At 45.3% G+C, this 17339-nt stretch overlaps 1 protein-coding gene across 1 annotated transcript in view; it reads right to left on the reverse strand.

Annotated features, from left to right (window-relative positions):
* The window catches only part of NUAK1 (NUAK family kinase 1), a 74451-nt gene that overhangs the window by 20435 nt on the left and 36677 nt on the right, over positions 1-17339 (reverse strand). The window contains 1 exon segment of the mRNA XM_017895336.1: positions 1569-1720. Within this exon segment, the coding sequence (XP_017750825.1) occupies positions 1569-1720 (152 nt within the window).

The raw sequence follows: 17339 nt of genomic DNA on the forward strand, positions 1-17339 counted from the left end.
TTCATTCCTGGTTTTCGTAATAAGATGAAATGAGTCTAATAAAGCCTCATTCATACAGAATCCAAGTGTTCATACACTTCAAATAACAAAAATATCATCTCTATGGTGATTTACAATGATACCTGATGATGAAATACAAAATATTATACGATTCAAATCATGAGCACGTTTTGAGTCAACAAAGAGAGGTCAAACAATGTTCACATGGGTTAAGGGTTTCAGATTGGAGTGACTGTCTTCTAATTACTTACAGAGCCACTCTCAATTAAATACAATATTTAACAAACCAGGAGGCCCCATGTTGCAATCATTTGTATAAACAAGTTGACTCTGTTTTGGATGCCCTGTTGGACTCAAGTCACATTATCCTCAAAGTAAATGACTGTTCAGGGTGTGACAGATCTGGAGAAAGTCTGGATGAGATGAAAATCATGGCCACAATGATTAATAACAATAATGGCTGAGACATGGCTTGTAATTATCTGTGTTCTTCATGCCTTTTCCAGAAACCAAGAGTGACTCTACTGTGGCTATATTATTATTATTATTATTTTGGAGGTGGGGTCTCACTTTGTCACCCAGGCTGGAGAACAGTGGCAACATCATAGCTCACTACAGCCCCAAACTGCTGTGCTCAACGGATCCTCCTGCCTCAGCCTCCCAAACAGCTGGGACTACAGGTGTGCAACCTCATGCCTGCCTACTTTTAAAAAAGTTTTTCAAAGCTGGATCTTGCTATGTTGCCCTGGCTGGTCTTGAACTCCTGGGTTCAAGCAATCCTCCCCACTCAGCCTCCCAACTAGCTTGGATTATCTTCTGAGCACATCCCATCAAGGTGTGCTGTAATAAGACGTATGTGCATGTAGGTGACCTATGCAAGAAAAGGGACCAAGAGTACAGAAAGGTTTCAAGAACATTTCTCCCAGTAATTCTACTTTTGGAATCTCTCTTAAGTAAATTATTCACATGAGAGGAAAATATTCATATGTAAAGATATTGATCACTGTTTGTAATAACCAGAAATTAGAAACAGCCTCAATGTCCAACGATCAAGAATCACAAAGAATTTTTAATAATATAGGAAAACATTTAGATCAAAATATTAAGTAAAAAAGCATGACACAAACGATGTAAAATTGAATCCAGTGTGGTACCCTAGATTGGATGCTGGAACAGAAAAAGGTCATTGGTGTCTCCATTTTGACAAACGTATCACAGACATGTAAGATGTTAATATTAGGGTAAACTGAGTTAGGCATAGATGGGAACTCTCTGTACTACCTTTGAAACTTTCCTGTAAATCTAAAATTATTCAAAATTAAGAGTTTGCCTAAAAAAAAAAATGTGAGAAGGAGGAGGAAGAAAACTGAAAGGAAACAAGCGAAAATGTCAAAAATGGGTTATCCCTGGATTCCAGAATCGTGGGTGATGGTAATTTTCTTATTTCTAGTTCATAAATTCTCCATACACGTTGCCATGAACAGATATCACTTTTATAACAGGAAAAAAATCATGCAGTGCCACAAAAACCATCTATGGTCAAAGCTGCGGGCCAGTCGCAGCCGTACCTTGTGACAATAGTGCACGGCGGAGACGATCTGCCGGAAGAAGTGCCGGGTCTCCCTCTCACTGAGGCGCCGCCGCTCACTGATGTAATCGTACAGCTCCCCTTTGCTTGCATATTCCATGATGATCACAATCTTATCTTTGTTCTCAAACACTGCAGAGGGAAAACAGCAATACACAAACACCCTGTTTAGCCAACAAGCTCACTTATGCTACAGAGAATGCGAGAGAGGACAACGGAGACGTCGCCAGGCAGAGGACCAATCAGTCAATTCAGCATCACGAGGCTCTGGGTGTGCTGTCCTGCCAGGTGGGCAATGGTGTGTGTCACCACCATTGTTCCTGGACACGCCTTTGTCATGCTAAGGGAAATGTGGTTCTCTTTTCTGAGGACCCCACTGTCCTTGTAAGATCATTCTCACAACCCTCTCCCGGAACGGCTCTCCTGTAGACACAATGATGGGTAACAATAAACACTACTAATAATTTATTAACCATTGGATATAGACCAGGTACCCAGTCCTAATAGAGCTACTCTGACCCCAAAATGGGTGCTCAATCTTGTCATCTCTTTATAACTTCCCATCTCAGGCAAATAAAACCCAAAACTTTTAATGTCGCCCACCAGGTTGTGTACGATCCCACGGGCCCCTCTCAGCCCTACTACACATCCATTCCACATATTTATTTATTCTGTCTCCCCAGTCAAATGTAAAAGGGGGTTATCCAGTTTCACTCACTGGTGTATCCTCAGCACCCAGAACAGCATTTGGCACATAGTAACATAGTAGGAGCTCAGTTACTATTTATTAAATGAGTAAACTCAAACTACATAAAGGCATTTTTGAACATTAATAATAAATAACAATATAGCACTTACTATGCACCAAGTTTGTGTGTAAGGTTTTAAGTACCTCACATGTACTGACTCGTTTAAACCCTACAACAAATGATCAGGGAAATATCTGTAATTTTACCGTTTGAAAGATGAAGACACTGAGTCCTACAGAGGTTAAGAATCTGGCACAGCCTGCAATCAGGCAGTTTGGCTTCAAAGATCAAGTGCAGAACCATTAGATGGATGGCCTCCCAAAGAGCTGGCTGTAATCAGCAAGGCTCCGGTCCCCAGCATGGATGGGGACCTAACGCCACAGCCTGCCGAGCTGCTGCTACTGTCATCTCAAGCCAGTTCCCTGCCACCAGGTCCAGCCCCTTCTCACTGAACCTCCGCACCACCAAGGAAACAGTCTCCCCAAATGCTTGTAAATGCTTCTTTCTCTCCAACTCTGATGCTGTCTAGCTGTGATGTTCAAAGTCAGGGTTCCAGGCAGATGGCCAGGGACCCATGCATGGAGGCAGGGAGAAGGGAGGCCACAAATGACAGGCTGTCCAAAGCCACTCCATTGCCACCTGTTTCATACTTTGGACTTTCACATAAGATGTCCTTTGAGCAAGGATAAAATAAGCAGTATTTGTTTTGAAATCCATCATCACTCTTAAGGGATATAGTACAAAAACCTTTGCAGGGTACCCAAGACCCTCCCTGAAGGTCCCCTGCCTACCTCCCTCCATCTCATCCACTTTTCTAACATTTCCATCAGGGCCCCTATGCCCAGGCACCCTAATTCATTAGCCAAGAATGTGCTCATACGTGGTTTCCACAGCACCCCTCCCATTGCACTAGTCAATACTTGCCTCATAGCACATGCAAACTGTGCTATGGTTTATTTCCTGGTTTACATATCCATGTCCTCTGCCTAGATGGACAGAGCTAAAAACTCTAGTGTTGGAATGAGATACTCCTAGAGCTGTGTGATTCTAGGGATGTTGCTTGCCCTCTCTGGGCCTCAGTTTAGTCAACTATAAAACATGAATAATATTAGCAAGTATTTAGAACTGCTGGGAGGACTTCCTGATATCAGGTATGTTCAGTGTTTACAAGGCCTTCCCCTTACAGCATACACTCAATAATGTTAGCTAGTATTGTTGCTATCAATACTAATTCATCCCCAGAGCCTAGCACCAAGGCAGACACACATTCAATGAAGAACTGAGTTAACCTGGAACCTATCCTAGGCCTGGGTTCCCTGTCCTCCCATACCTTGTTGCTGGCTGCTAGAAGCTCAGACCCCTCCAGTTCCTTTTTGGCTCCTTCAAGTCCAGCCAAACCTCCCTGATAAAATGAAGGGGAAGGAGGAGGGTAGGGAGAAGGAGGAGAGAACATCCAGATAAAATTGGCTGCTCCAGCGTCTGCTGGCCTCGGTGTACCCTGCAGCTTTGGCTCCTGCCAGGGATTTCAGCCTGTTGTGCACTTTTCATTAACAATAAACTCTGGAAACTGGAAACATCCCGACTGCCTCGGGATGCATGGCTCAGGCCCCAAAAACGAAAGAGTGATAGGCCCTGGAGAGGGCAGCAGGTTTTCTAATTTTAAAAAGAAGGGATGTAGGAAGAAGGAAAGTACTTTGACAGATAAATAAACAAGAAGCCTCACAGCCCAAAGAGTCTGGTACGTCTTTAAGGGAGCCAAAGCCTCTGGCCCTACAGTGACTATCGGGAGGTGTGGACCACTTGCCTCACACAGGCAGAAGGGCTGTTTCAATGGCTGGATTCTTCCCTCTCCAACTGACTGATTTGGTATCAAGGAGACGTAAACACAATTCGGCTCAATACAGTCCAATACACCAAATATTTTACTAAGCAGCTTCCATCAATAAGTCCTACTGATCCTGTCTCTACAATATATCCCGAGTCCAGCCGGGCACGGTGGCTCACGCCTGTAATCCCAGCATTTTGGGAGGCTGAAGCAGGTGGATCACTTGAGGCCAGAAGTTACCAGACTGGCCAACACGGTGAAACCATCTCTACAAAAAATATAAAAAATTAGCCAGGCATAGTGGCAGGTGCCTGTAATCCCAGTTACTGGGGAGGCTGAGGCAGGAGAATAGCTTAAACCCAGGAGGTGGAGGTTGCAGTGAGCCGAGATCACACCACTGCACTCCAGCCTAGACAACTGAGTGAGATTTCATCTCAAAAATAAAATAAAAATAAAATAAAATATGTCGCAAATCTGTCCACCTGTCTCACCTCCAAGGACACCCCTTACCCCCATCCTTACTGGTTGCCAGCCTTTCACACTTGCCTCCCTACTGACTGCATTTGGAGGGGTCAAGAAATAGTTCCAAATGCATATTCCATGGGGTACTCATTCTGCAAGCTGTCTTGAAGAAGAAAAGAATTCCATGGTCAAACACAAGCCAAATGTTAATACTTGATTGTCCTCAGAGAGCCTGGTTTCCTTAACTCAGAGTTCTGCCAGTTGATTGGGCCATTTCAGTCCCCCAATCGGCATCCAGAAGAACTCATATGGAGCCAGTTCGGGAAGCACTGGATGAATGAGATGATATCCGAGGGACAAAACTGGCCCCTCACTCTCTCAGGCAGGGCCAGCGAGCAAGGTGGTCAGAGAACTGTCCGAGCGGTCAGGCCTGGCTCTGGGACACCATCCCCCAGTTCCTCATAGGAAGCAGCCCATGTCTCATGGTCAAGGCCCTGACTGCCACTTTAAATGAACTGACAGTAAACAAGATTCCTAGACTTCAAGCCTCAGTGTTTCATCAAGCAGGCTGGGGGTGTTACAGATGAAGCTTCTTGAAGCCTTTCTTAGTAACAGCAAAATTTGCTGTAGGCTTACCATGTGCAGGCACCATGCTAACAAGCATTCTGCATGAATTACATCATAAGGATTTGAAACTATGAAGATCCCCGTTTTACAGATGAGAACACCTGGGGACAAGGTGAATAATAATTCCCGTAACCACAGGGAGTACGAGGCACAGCCAGCACTGCATCCAGCAGTCTGACTGCTGCCCCCAAGCTCTCAGTCACTCCATTACTACTCATATATCTCAACCCCTCTGACCCTCGGCCTCCTCATCAGTCCAATGAGACTAGTAATTTCCTCACAGGTCTCTCGCCCTCAGCACGGTGCCTCGGCCAGTGCTCAACAAATGGAAGCTGTTCTCATAATTACTTCATCAGCCACTTAGGCAGCTCTAGCAAAACAAAACCCTAAGACTTTCCTCTTCCTGCTGGCATCGCTCTTTAAAACATGTTGTGGCTGCCGCAGAATCACAGCATTTTCGAGAAGGAAAGGACCTTAGAGAGCGGGTGTTATTTTTCCAGAATAGTCTAGGATTTATAATGCATAAGAGCAAGGCCTCGGGAATTAATACTGAAGAATGAGCAGCTTCCGCACCCTTGGCCCAACGCTCCTTTGCCCATGCTTAAGGTCACTATCTACAAGGTGACAGGGATACTCTTGGCCATTCTTCTAGCAAAAAACGGCTGCTTCCCTTGGGCACTTTTACAACTGGTTATTTATAAGCCCAGAAATCTTGTCTGTGTTTATGTTATTAGTCACTAAGCAAAAGCTTATTTTCTACCAGTTGGGAAGGGTTTCCTTTCTGAAAAATGAAAGCCTGTGTCTCTTGGCCAGACAGTTTTACCCAGAAGCCTGGTGGCTCCAGAACGGTAAGGAAAACTATGCCCCTTGACATGCCAGGCCTACCAGGAAAATTAAATCCCTGAATAGAAACTTAGCTCAGCCTAAGTCAGCCCACAGCACTGGGGCCATGGCCAGGTGGTGCAGAGCCTGGATTTAGCACAGCAGAAAGCACCTACTATGCAGATGGCACTGGGGATACCGAAAGAAGACTTTTCCCAGTTTGGAGGGAAGGAAAGGCGGGCCAGGTAGATGGGTCAGCAAGAGGAAGGGAACAGAGCAGAAACAGAAGCACCAGCAACTGGCAGGGCCAGAGACTAGGAGGAGAGAAACAAGAGGGCGATGGATGAAGCACAAGACCTTGAAGGCCCACAGGGAGCTGCAGGCGAGCCACACAGGCAACCAAACATCGCCGAGAACAATCCAAGAGACAGGAGCAAGGCACAGGACAGCATCCAGGATCCTGGACCTACGAAATTGTTCAGGGCTCAATTTTTTCCAGGAGACTTCCCAGACAGGGATCTCTCCTTCCCTAGAACGCTTGTAATAAGAATAGTTAACATTTATTGAACAGTTACTACATGTCATGGATTAAAACACTTATTCCTCACAACAATCTTATGAGATAGGGATCCATGTTATCCCTACTTTATAAATAGGGAACCGGGCCGGGCGCGGTGGCTCAAGCCTGTAATCCCAGCACTTTGGGAGGCCGAGACGGGCGGATCACGAGGTCAGGAGATCGAGACCATCCTGGCTAACACGGTGAAAACCCGTCTCTACTAAAAAATACAAAACCTAGCCGGGCGAGGTGGCGGGCGCCTGCAGTCCCAGCTACTCGGGAGGCTGAGGCAGGAGAATGGCGTAAACCCGGGAGGCGGAGCTTGCAGTGAGCTGAGATCCGGCCACTGCACTCCAGCCTGGGCGACAAAGCAAGACTCTGTCTCAAAAAGAATAAAATAAAATAAAATAAATAGGGAACCAAGCCAGGCATGGTGGCTCACACCTGTAATCTCAGCACTTTGGGAGGCCGAGATGGGAGGATTGCTTGAGGCTGGGAGCTTGAGATCAACCTAGTCAACATAGTGAGACCTCATCTCTAAAACAAAAAATAAAAATAAATAAATAAATAGGGCACCAGCACTCACATCAAGAAACAATATTGCCAGCCCCCTGCAAGCACTCCTGCCATGTCCTCTTTCTGTCATTAATCATCTCCCCAAAGATACAGATACACCAATACCATGAATATGAGGAATATGAACCAAAATCATAGATGAGTTTTGAAGTTCTAAAAAATGGAATCATAGCCAGGAGCAGTGGCTCAAGGCTGTAATCCCAGCACTTTGGGATGCCGAGGCGGGTGGATCACGAGGTCAGGAGACCGAGACCAGCCTAGCCAACATAGCGAAACCCCATCTCTACTAAATACACAAAAAATTAGCTGGGCATGGTGGTGGGCACCTGTAATCCCAGCTACTCGGGAGGTTGAGGGACAAGAATCGCTTGAACCCAGGAGGAGGAGGTTGCAGTGAGCCTGCCTGGTGACAGAGTGAGACTCCGTCTCAAAAGAAAAAAAAAAAAAAGGAATCATGTAGTATATTTCCTTTGTCATTAATTCAATATGTTTGTGAGAATAATTTATGTTGCTCAATGTCGTCAAAGATCGTTCATTCTCATTGCTCTAGAGTACTCCATTATGTGAATGTATCGTGTGGTTTATTTATCCATTCTACTGTTGATAGACATTTGGGCTGTTTCCAGTTGAGGGTTGTTTGAATAGTATTGCTATGGATATCTTTGTGCATGTCTTTTGATGCATATCTGTATGCATTTTTATTGGGATTGGATGGCAAATTTGTGCAACTCAAAAGCAAATGTTCCTGCCACGACTCTCCACCCCCTTCCTCCATCATCCAGTTCTGCTTTTCGCATTACATCCAATAAAGGTTCTCCTTCATTAAATGGAGCCAATCTCACCGATTTTTCTGAAATAGCTTTATTATCAGCCTATTTGAGGCATCAATCTGAGTATTTTGCTATGTGTCAAAGGGAGTATAAAAGAGGAGAAGGCACAGTCATTACCCCCAAGGAGTTGCTTTCGAGTTGGAAACGACCAATACTTAAAAAATAATTCAAGAGCTAACCTTACAGTACAGACTTTAAGTACCTGGACAATCAGAAAGATCAATGAAGTCACCCAGAAGGTACCTGAAAAGATTTCTAGAAAAAGCAGGCATGGAACTGAACCACCCAAAAATGACTCGGGTTTTGCTTTTGAGATAGTTTCACCATTGTTTCAACATATCCTAAAATACCCAAACTCTCCTTTTTCTTCAACTGTTCCACAAGCAGGCCTTCCTTCTTCCCAGACACCAACTTAAATTATTTTTCTTGTTTGCTGTTTATTTTCCATTTCAAAGGAGAGTAGGGATTGGTTGCTATAGCAACAGCTACTTCTCCACAGTAATCCTGAATTTCATCAGATGTTTGGTCTGACAGTCCCATTCTGCCCTCTGATCATTTGGCTTTCACAACCAGGCTAATGACCCAGCTCCCAGAGATTGCCTCCTGCAGCTCTCGAGGTTAATAACACAACGTGTAGAACTTGAGAAAATGTGTATTATAAAAACAGTGCTCTGGTCTGAGGGAAACGCTGATGAGTGAGGAGATCCTGGGATTTTAAGCATCCACTGGCCACGTGATGCCCAGCAGAATACACTGGGCCATTTTGGAAGAAAGAGGCCTGGAAAGCAGAGAGGATGAGGACCAGTTTACAGGATGTGCCAGGAAGGGTGGGTTTTTAAAAAGGGAGAATTTCTTTCTGTAACCTCCAGGGAGGAAGAGTCCTTTGTTGAGTTTTTTGGTTAGTTGGTTGGTTGGTTGGTTATTTTGTTTGTTTGTTGAGACAGGGTCTTGCTCTGTCACACAGGCGGGAGTGCAGTGGCAAGATCTCGGCTCACTGCAACCTCCACCTCCCAGGCTTAAGTGATCCTCCTGTCTCAGTCTCCCAAGTAGCTAGGACCACAGGCACACACCACCACTCCTGGCTAATCTTTGTAATTTTTTTATTATTTATTTATTTATTATTATTATTATGGGGGTTTTTTTGTTGTTGTTTTTTGTTGTTGTTGTTGGAGACACGGTTTTGCCATGTTGCCCAGGCTGCTCTCAAACTCCTGAACTCAAGCCATCGGCCAACCTCGGCCTCCCAAAATGCTGGGATTACAGGTGTGAGTCTCTGCACCCAGCCCATCTGTTGATTTTAATAAAAAAGGCCTAGGGCCTAGGAGTGGCCCCATGAGAATTCTCTTCACACCTTTGCCTTCTATCAGCTCCGTCTCCTAGGTGGCATCCAGGGTGCTGCCATTTCTTCCACGGCACTGCCTCCCTAGGCAGCAGCGTTTTTGTCATTTTCCCAAAAATCTCGGACCGAAGTACCTTTCCAGTCCTCATGGGTGCTCTTTTATTAAAGATCAGGACAATCCTTACAGAAAGTAGCTTATTTTTCACTTCAAAAATGAAGTGATATTTTCTTTGAAAGGACTGTCTGCAAACCGAGTCATTTAGTCAATACAAGATTCGTTCTTCAAAACTTTCCTCCCTAGGAGTCAATTTCAAACACCTCGTGGGCTCACGGCTTCACTAAATGGTCCTCTGATCTCTTGAATCTGAAAGCCCAGAGCAGTGAGGATGAGAAATGTAAACTGGCATCTCCCTGTCAATAAATTGGTCTGAGTTGATTCAGTGCAGTTCCTGGTTTGCACAACAAAAGGCTTTTTTGTTCACTCACTGTCTTTTCTTGAACCAAAACTCTTTCTAGATGTTAGCTGGCATGCCCGAAGAGAACTATAGCCAACGAGGCCACCCACGGCCAGACTGGACTCCATGGAAGGCAGAAGAAATGGTAAGAAAGTGTAGAAGCCACCTGCAGAAGAGGGGATGCAGAAGCCTTGCCAAGATCCATCCATGCCTGCTAGGATTAATAGTGCCAATGGGGCCCAATATCTAATCCTAGGAAGGCAGGGGATATGGCCAGGATAGAGAGAGAAGTTGTGTGGGAGAGGCGACTTGACAACACCATGCTGGACAAGCCACTGGATTCTACCCTCCTTCCACAACCATCCCTGGGGAGCATTTCTAGAAACCAAGAAAGACCCTAAGGTGGAAATGGGCTCTATCAGCCATCACCACAGGCTCATGATACACACTCAATATCACACACGCACTCCAGAGCCTCCCTGATCATTCCCTCTATTGCTCTGTCTCAGCCTTTGTGTCATACACAACACACACACCTCTCTCTCTCTCTCTCTCTCTCTCTCTCTCTCTCTCTCTCTCTCTCTCTCAAAAAAAAACACAACTCACTCACACAATCCTGAATGTGAGAAAGCCCCGGCAATTGATCAGAACCTCTCACAACTACCCCCAGAAAGAAGCAAGTGTTCTTGTACTTGATGCTGTGAACTTCTGAAAAAGCATGCTCCCCAGTTCTGCCAGTGATGGGGGTAGAAATACCTTTGTGAAGACAGCCTTAGTCTTCCACCCCTGGAAACCCCAGCAGAGGGCTTTGATACAAGGGTTCATCTCACCCTCACAACCTCACCAACGTGGAAAGGCCAGGCCCGTGGTCATCACACCTCTGGCTCCAGCCACTTCCCAGTTGGGTGACCTTGGCAAGTTACTTAGCCTTTCTGTACTGCAGGCTCTTCCTCTGCTAAAACGAAGCCTCTACCTTACGCCTCATAGTAAGTATTATCACACTACACGGCAGCGAGTACAAGCAGAAGTGTTAACTGTTCCGATTCAGCAGCAAAGGGGAACTAAGGAAGACATCAAATCCAGAATTATGGGTATGCACCGGCAGAGTCCACACCCAAGGCTGCATTCGTGCCCTTGAGGTATGTGTGTGATGGGCTGGAGGTGGAGGAATGGCAGAAATAATGAATGAACACTTAAAGACATCGGAGGATTCGAGTGGCCCCCAGTAAAAGCTGAGGTGAAGGCAAACCTAGCTCTCTTCCATTCTTTGGTCCCTAGGGCTATTCCAAGCATGGGTGTCAATCTCTAAGCCACACCTACCAGAGGTACCTGCTGTCAGAAGTCATGGCGGGGAGCACAAATTCCCCAAATCAAAAAAAAATCCCAGACTCTGCAGGTTAAAAGTCACAGTTCATCTAATCTGACCCCCCTTTCAATATCCAAATCCCCGCTATTGTACATGGCCATTGTGGAGGCCCCTCTTCTGTGCTCTGTGAGCCTTCCCAAATGCATGCTGGTGACTGTGCAAATTAAGAAAGCCATCCCAGTTCATTCCGAAAGACTCCATAGTAAAGGGCAATAGAGGTTTTTGTTTTTGTTTTTTTCTTTAAACATTAGTGTCAAGTATAAGTGGCATTATTTAAGGCACTGGAAAATACTGAATTCCAGGAAACCCAGGAGGGCGAGGCAGGACAGCCTGGGAGTAGCACTAGTTTGTAGCTGTTTTGTTTCTGATCTCCTGCCTCTAGAAAAATGACTTGGGTGTAATCAAAACAAAACAATGAAAATAATAACTTGAAGGTCAAATAGCTAACTTAATAGGAAACTCATTGGAAACGTGGCTGGACAGGCTCACAGCTGAAGCGCTCGTTCACATGATTACACGTGAAGAGAACTCTCCGGTGCTGTGTTACGAACAGGGGCGAGTCCTCAGTTCGGATCCAGTCTGCAGGGACTTCATGTGGAACTTGTGAATCTGGCAGCAGAGGGAGTGTGTTAAAATGCTCAATGATTTGCCATGGGTTCAAAAGAGTAAACACAAGCATAACACACTACTTTGCCAAGTTCAACAAACCGTTTCATGGGGCTCTGAGTCTCTGATGAGGGCAGCAACCCAACAGCTAACTAAGTACACCAAGCCCGAAGGTATCACTCACTGCTCACTGGTGACTGCCGCCAGACACACGTTCTTCCCTGGAATTCACTGATGACAAATGATCAGACCAAGACAAGTTTCCAGAGCAGGGCTCATTTTCTCTTTGTTGCAGGATTAAGTCTGTATTTCTCAGCCTGGTCAATTAAACTGGAATATTTGGGGGTGAGACCCAGGCATCAGCATTTTTTACAAACTCCTCATGAGATTTTAATGTGCCTCCATCGTTCAGAATCACTGATAGGCAAGCTGGCCTCACTCTTCTCTTCTCCAACCTCCCGACAGAAGTTTCTACTCCAGCCAGAAAGGACATCTCACTGATCCCTAGATATGACATCAGGAATAATCAATTCCATTTCTTGAGCATGGCCCTGGCATGGTGCTTAGCAATTTTATTCACTAGCTCATTTAATCCTACATTATCTATAAAGTAGCTAGCTACTGGTCCCATTTTATAGACAGGGAAACAGCCTCAGAGAGCTTAGTCACTAGCCCAAGGTCACACAGCAGTAACTGGCAGTGCAATTGGCTCATTCGAATCTCAGCCTATGTGGATGACAAATTTACACTCTTGCCCTACTATTAGGTTGGTGCAGAAGTGATTGCGGTTTTCATCGTTACTTTAATGAATGGTACCCAAAACAAAAGTGTTAATAGAACAGTACCTGGAACAAAAGTGCTCAATACATTTTTGTAAAACACATGAATGATTCAAAGACTAAATAAGCAAATGAATGAATGAGAACAGTGAGTAATGTTAAGGACGATTGATCTTGTTAGATCAATTCAGCCACTCTCTGCCTTCAAAATAAACTAAATCAGGACCTGCTTGCAAATCTTCCTGGCTGAGAACCCTGGAGTAGCACAGTTGTGTCTGAGGAGAGAAACATAAACTGCTTGTAAGTATTTCCAAATAACTGATGCTAGAAATACAGCCCTGCTTTTGTTTCTAAAGAAACAAGAATCAATTATTTGGAAGGTTTTGCTTCTAACCTTCTATGGAGGGGTTTTTCTAGCACAGTGGGGTTGTCAAATTTGGGTGTACATCAGAGCCACCTGGAGGGCTAATGATTACTCTGGGTGCTGGAACCCACCCTCAGCGTTTCCAATTCAGCAGGTCTGGGGCAGACTCCAGCTAGTCCGAGACTGCCCTTTGAGAACTGCTGCTCAAACGCATTATTAAGCAGTTTACCAGGCTCCTGCCATTCTCAAGAGGTGATTTTCCAGGGGCACAGGATGGAGCAGCAACACTTTCTGATTCCAGGACCTGTGCTGGGTTCTGCGGAAACATCTTACACAAGCTCCACTGCCCCTGGCCACAAACTGGGGGTCAGAGTGGGGGGTGGGGGCAATGCCGTGTACAATAAGGAATACAGGCTTTTCCACAGCCCCTGTCTCTTGATTTCTCTTCTGCTTCTCTGGATTTTTAGAGCAGTGATTTTCGCCAAGAGTGATATCTCCTCCCAGAAAGACCTATCCAAATCTCAGGGAGCACAGGTAGCTTGCAAAAGCATCTTGTAGTGCAATTTCTCTAGTAAGATGAGAGGAGCTTTTAACTGATAGTGCACTCATCCAAAGTGTCTTCATGGTGGGAATTTAGAGAATATTTGAGAATACAGACTTATTATAACTTATCTTCTCGTGGGCAGGATGCTTAAGGCTCACAGGGTGGGGGCATGAGATTCAAATGCTTATCAAAGGACACGTTTGTCTCTTTTGTTTCTTTTCAAGTTGGAGAAACACTTCCAATGGATGAGAGATCACAGTTAACAAATGCCAAAGAGGCTTCCAACTTTGTCCCAGAAAGCCAGGATCACCCTTACCTAAAATAGTTGAAGTGATGAAAGGGTTGGCCAGTTCCAGCGTATCACAATGCAAAGAACCCATAAAGAGATGCAATCTTGCATGGCCAAGAGGAGAGATTTCCAGAAACCAAAACCAAGGGTGTCAAAGGGAAGTCACAGGCCGAATCTCCCCCACCCCTCCACCCACCTTTTCAATTTTATATACCGGACTGTTACCAGATGGGATGCTAAAGATGTTTGTTCTCAGTGGTTTTGCAGATCGGGTCTCCTAGGCTTTCAAAGGGGAAGTGGGGGTGAGACAGCATGCCTTTGATGTTTGAACCTCGGTCCTGAAATCAGAACCTCAGGCAAAAGCTGTTTTTATCTCTTCCATCCTAGGCAACCCAGTTGAAAGCTCCAGTGGGTACTTCCTTTTCAGCTGTTTTTTCCATATTGTCAATTACCTCCCCGCTGAGAGAATGGAATTCCTTTGACTGGAAACAGGGGTCCCTCTTTGAGATGGTGCCAGAGATTTCTTTCTTTTCTCTTGATTAGGCTCCCCTCAGTATCACACACTGAAAAGCGTACATCTATCCTCTTTTATTTACTTAGCATTAGAAGCCAGTTATGTTTGTATTTACACAGAGTTGACAAATTTGAGGGTTAATCACCTTCACCCATGGGTCAATAGGAGAGTTAACCCCAGGGTTTGGTTCAAGAAAGATACATTTGAAAGGAATTATTTTTGAGATTTGGTGAGCAGCAGAGTTGCTTCAGTGAAGTCACAGATTTTACGGGCCTGTGGGTATTGTGATTATATAAAAATCAAATTTTCATGGTGTTCTGCAGTTTAGAAAACACTTGACCTATGAGTTTAACAGATGTGAACCCCAACCTTCTTCCTTGGATGCTGGCAGAAGTATTTTCTAAAATGCCTACAAAGCTAGGATTTAATGCTGTCAGATATGTAAGACTGCAACCTCTATGAAGACTGGGAATTCTCCATATCACAGGGTCTAGAATAATACTTCCCTTCAATTAGGAGTCTCTGCAGACCACCAAATGACCTGGTCAGTATCAGGAGCACCGAGTTCTGAGTGTCGCTGCCTGGGTTCAACTCTCAGATCCACCACTTATTAATTGGTAACCTTAGAAAATGGACTTTGCCTCTAAAGCTGAATTTTCCTTACCAAAAAATAGGGATCTTAACCTTTCATATTTCCCAGATATAAGGGTTAAACGAGATAGTACACGCACACCTCCTAGCCCAAGGTAAACACTCAATAACTCCTTGCTATTGTTAGTACTATTTTATTTTGTTTTTGTGAGATGGGGTCTCACTCTGTCACCCAGGCTGGAGTGCAGTGGCACAAACTTGGCTCTTCACTGAAACCTCTGCCTCCCAGGTTCAAGCTATTCTCCCACCTTAACCTCCTGAGTAGCTGGGACTACAGGCATGTGCCGCCACATCCAGCTAATTTTTTGTATTTTTGGTAGAGATGGGGTTTCACCATATTGCCCAGGCTGGTCTCAAACTCTTGAGCTCAAGTGAGGCCAGAGGATCCACCAAAAATACCTCACTTGAGCTCAAGAGTTCGAGACCAGCCTGGGCAACATGATGAAACCCCATCTCTACCAACATGACCTCCCAGAGTGCTGGGATTACAGGCGTGAGCCACCACGCCCGGCCTTAGTATTATTTTAAAATGTAAATCAAAAAACGCTACTTCCTCCTTTCTAGCAGTTTCCCATCATTCCTTATAAAGGACCCACAGTCCTTCCTCTGGCCAGTGTGGTCCAGATCTAGCCTTCTCCACCTTCTCCTGTTGCCCTCCTCCTCACCCCTGCACACCTCCCAGATCCTTTGTCCCTTCTACCCATACCAGTGCCTTCTCTCCTCTGAGCATTTGCGCATGCTGTTCCCTTTGTATGGAATTCCCAGGACTCTGAAGGGCTTAGTCTCTGCTTCATTCAGGTCTTCACTCAATAACTACTTACTCAAAAGTCCTTCAGCTCAAGACTCAGTCCAAAAGGGACCGCCTAGTCTGTTCACTTTGTTGACTCTCCATCTCCTCTCCTTGAATGGCAGCTCCAAGAAGGACAGGAGCTTGTTTTGTTGGCCCCTGTATTCCTAGTGCCTAGAACAGGGCCTGGCACATAGTAAGCACTTTATTAGCATTTTTGTTAATGAATAAGTCACGTTTTCTCTAGAACTGGTATTTCAATATCACCGGTGAGTACAGCTCAAGATGATGGCTCCCTTTCATTAAAACCCACACTTTCTAAACATACAGGGTTAGGCACATCATTGCGTTGTCATGTTGCTATTGTTGTTTTGTAGATGTTGTTGGTGCTGCTGTCACTATGTGTGTGCACATTTGGCTCTTTATTTTAATCATAAAGATCTTTGCTAAAGAAGACATTGGCAAGTTCTTTTACAGCTTCTACTCCTTTGGCTGGTATCCGAATAGCCACTTCGGTGCCTTAGCATCCATTTCTTTCTAAGCAACTTAACGCATTTCCGCACCAAGCTAAGGCTCTTGATTGGCCTGTCAACCAATCGGCTTCCGGAGAGAAGGTTCCCCTCTCATTCTGTGAGTAGCAGGGAGACCAGCAGATGGGCTCACAGACTCGGGTCCCACCACCACTGTTGCCACCCTTCTTGCCCCTACCACACCCCCAGGTTGCAGCAGGGGCAGGCAGGGGCAGAATGGAAAAGGCCAGGCTGAGGTGGCCTGCAGAGCCAGCAAAAGAAGACACAGGATCAGAAATACAGGGATGAGGCAAGGCAGAGCAAGAAAACAAAGGGGACCAGGAGACCCATATGTCAGGGTCACCATGTAGCCGTGACACCCAGCATGAAGAGCTGAACTGCATCCCCGCAAAAACTCAGGCGTTGAGTACACCAAGTACTTCAGAATGTGACCCTATTTGGAGACAGGGTCTTTACGGAGATAAGTTAAAATGAGGTCCTTAGCACAGGCCCAAATCTAATATGACTGGTGTTCTCATGAGAAGAGGAAATTTGCACACAGACATATGTGGTGGGAAGAGGTATGAAGACATAGTTAGAAGTCAGCCATCTATAAGTCAAGGAGGGAGGCCTGGAACAGATCCTTCCCTCACCACCCTTAGAAAGAATTAACTTTGATCTCCGACTTCCAGCCTCCAGAATTGTAAGAAAATACATTTCTGTTGCTTAAGTCACCAGTCTATGGTATTTTCTTATAACAGCCCTAACAAACTAACACACCCAGCAAGTCATTAAACCTTCCAGAGCCTCAGTTTCCACAACTGCAAAATGGGAATCCCTGGCCTGCCCACTTCACAGGTTTGCTGTGGGGATAAAATGAGACCAGATGTGGGAGACGTTTGTAAACTATGAAGAGTTCTACAGATGACAGGATGTCTAACTTCACTTTCAGAGCTGGATCTTTGGGTCCTGTTGGGCAAGAAAGCAGATAAAGTCATGGGATCCTGGGACTGTGGTTCCCAGTGAGAGGTGTAGGAGCTGGAATACAGCCTTGGCAATCTCCTGCTCCCAATCCCCAGGGAAGGGAGGGGAGCTGCC

This window comes from Rhinopithecus bieti, unplaced genomic scaffold (genome assembly GCF_001698545.2).
Source record: "Rhinopithecus bieti isolate Rb0 unplaced genomic scaffold, ASM169854v2 scaffold_24306, whole genome shotgun sequence".
NCBI lineage: Eukaryota > Metazoa > Chordata > Mammalia > Primates > Cercopithecidae > Rhinopithecus > Rhinopithecus bieti.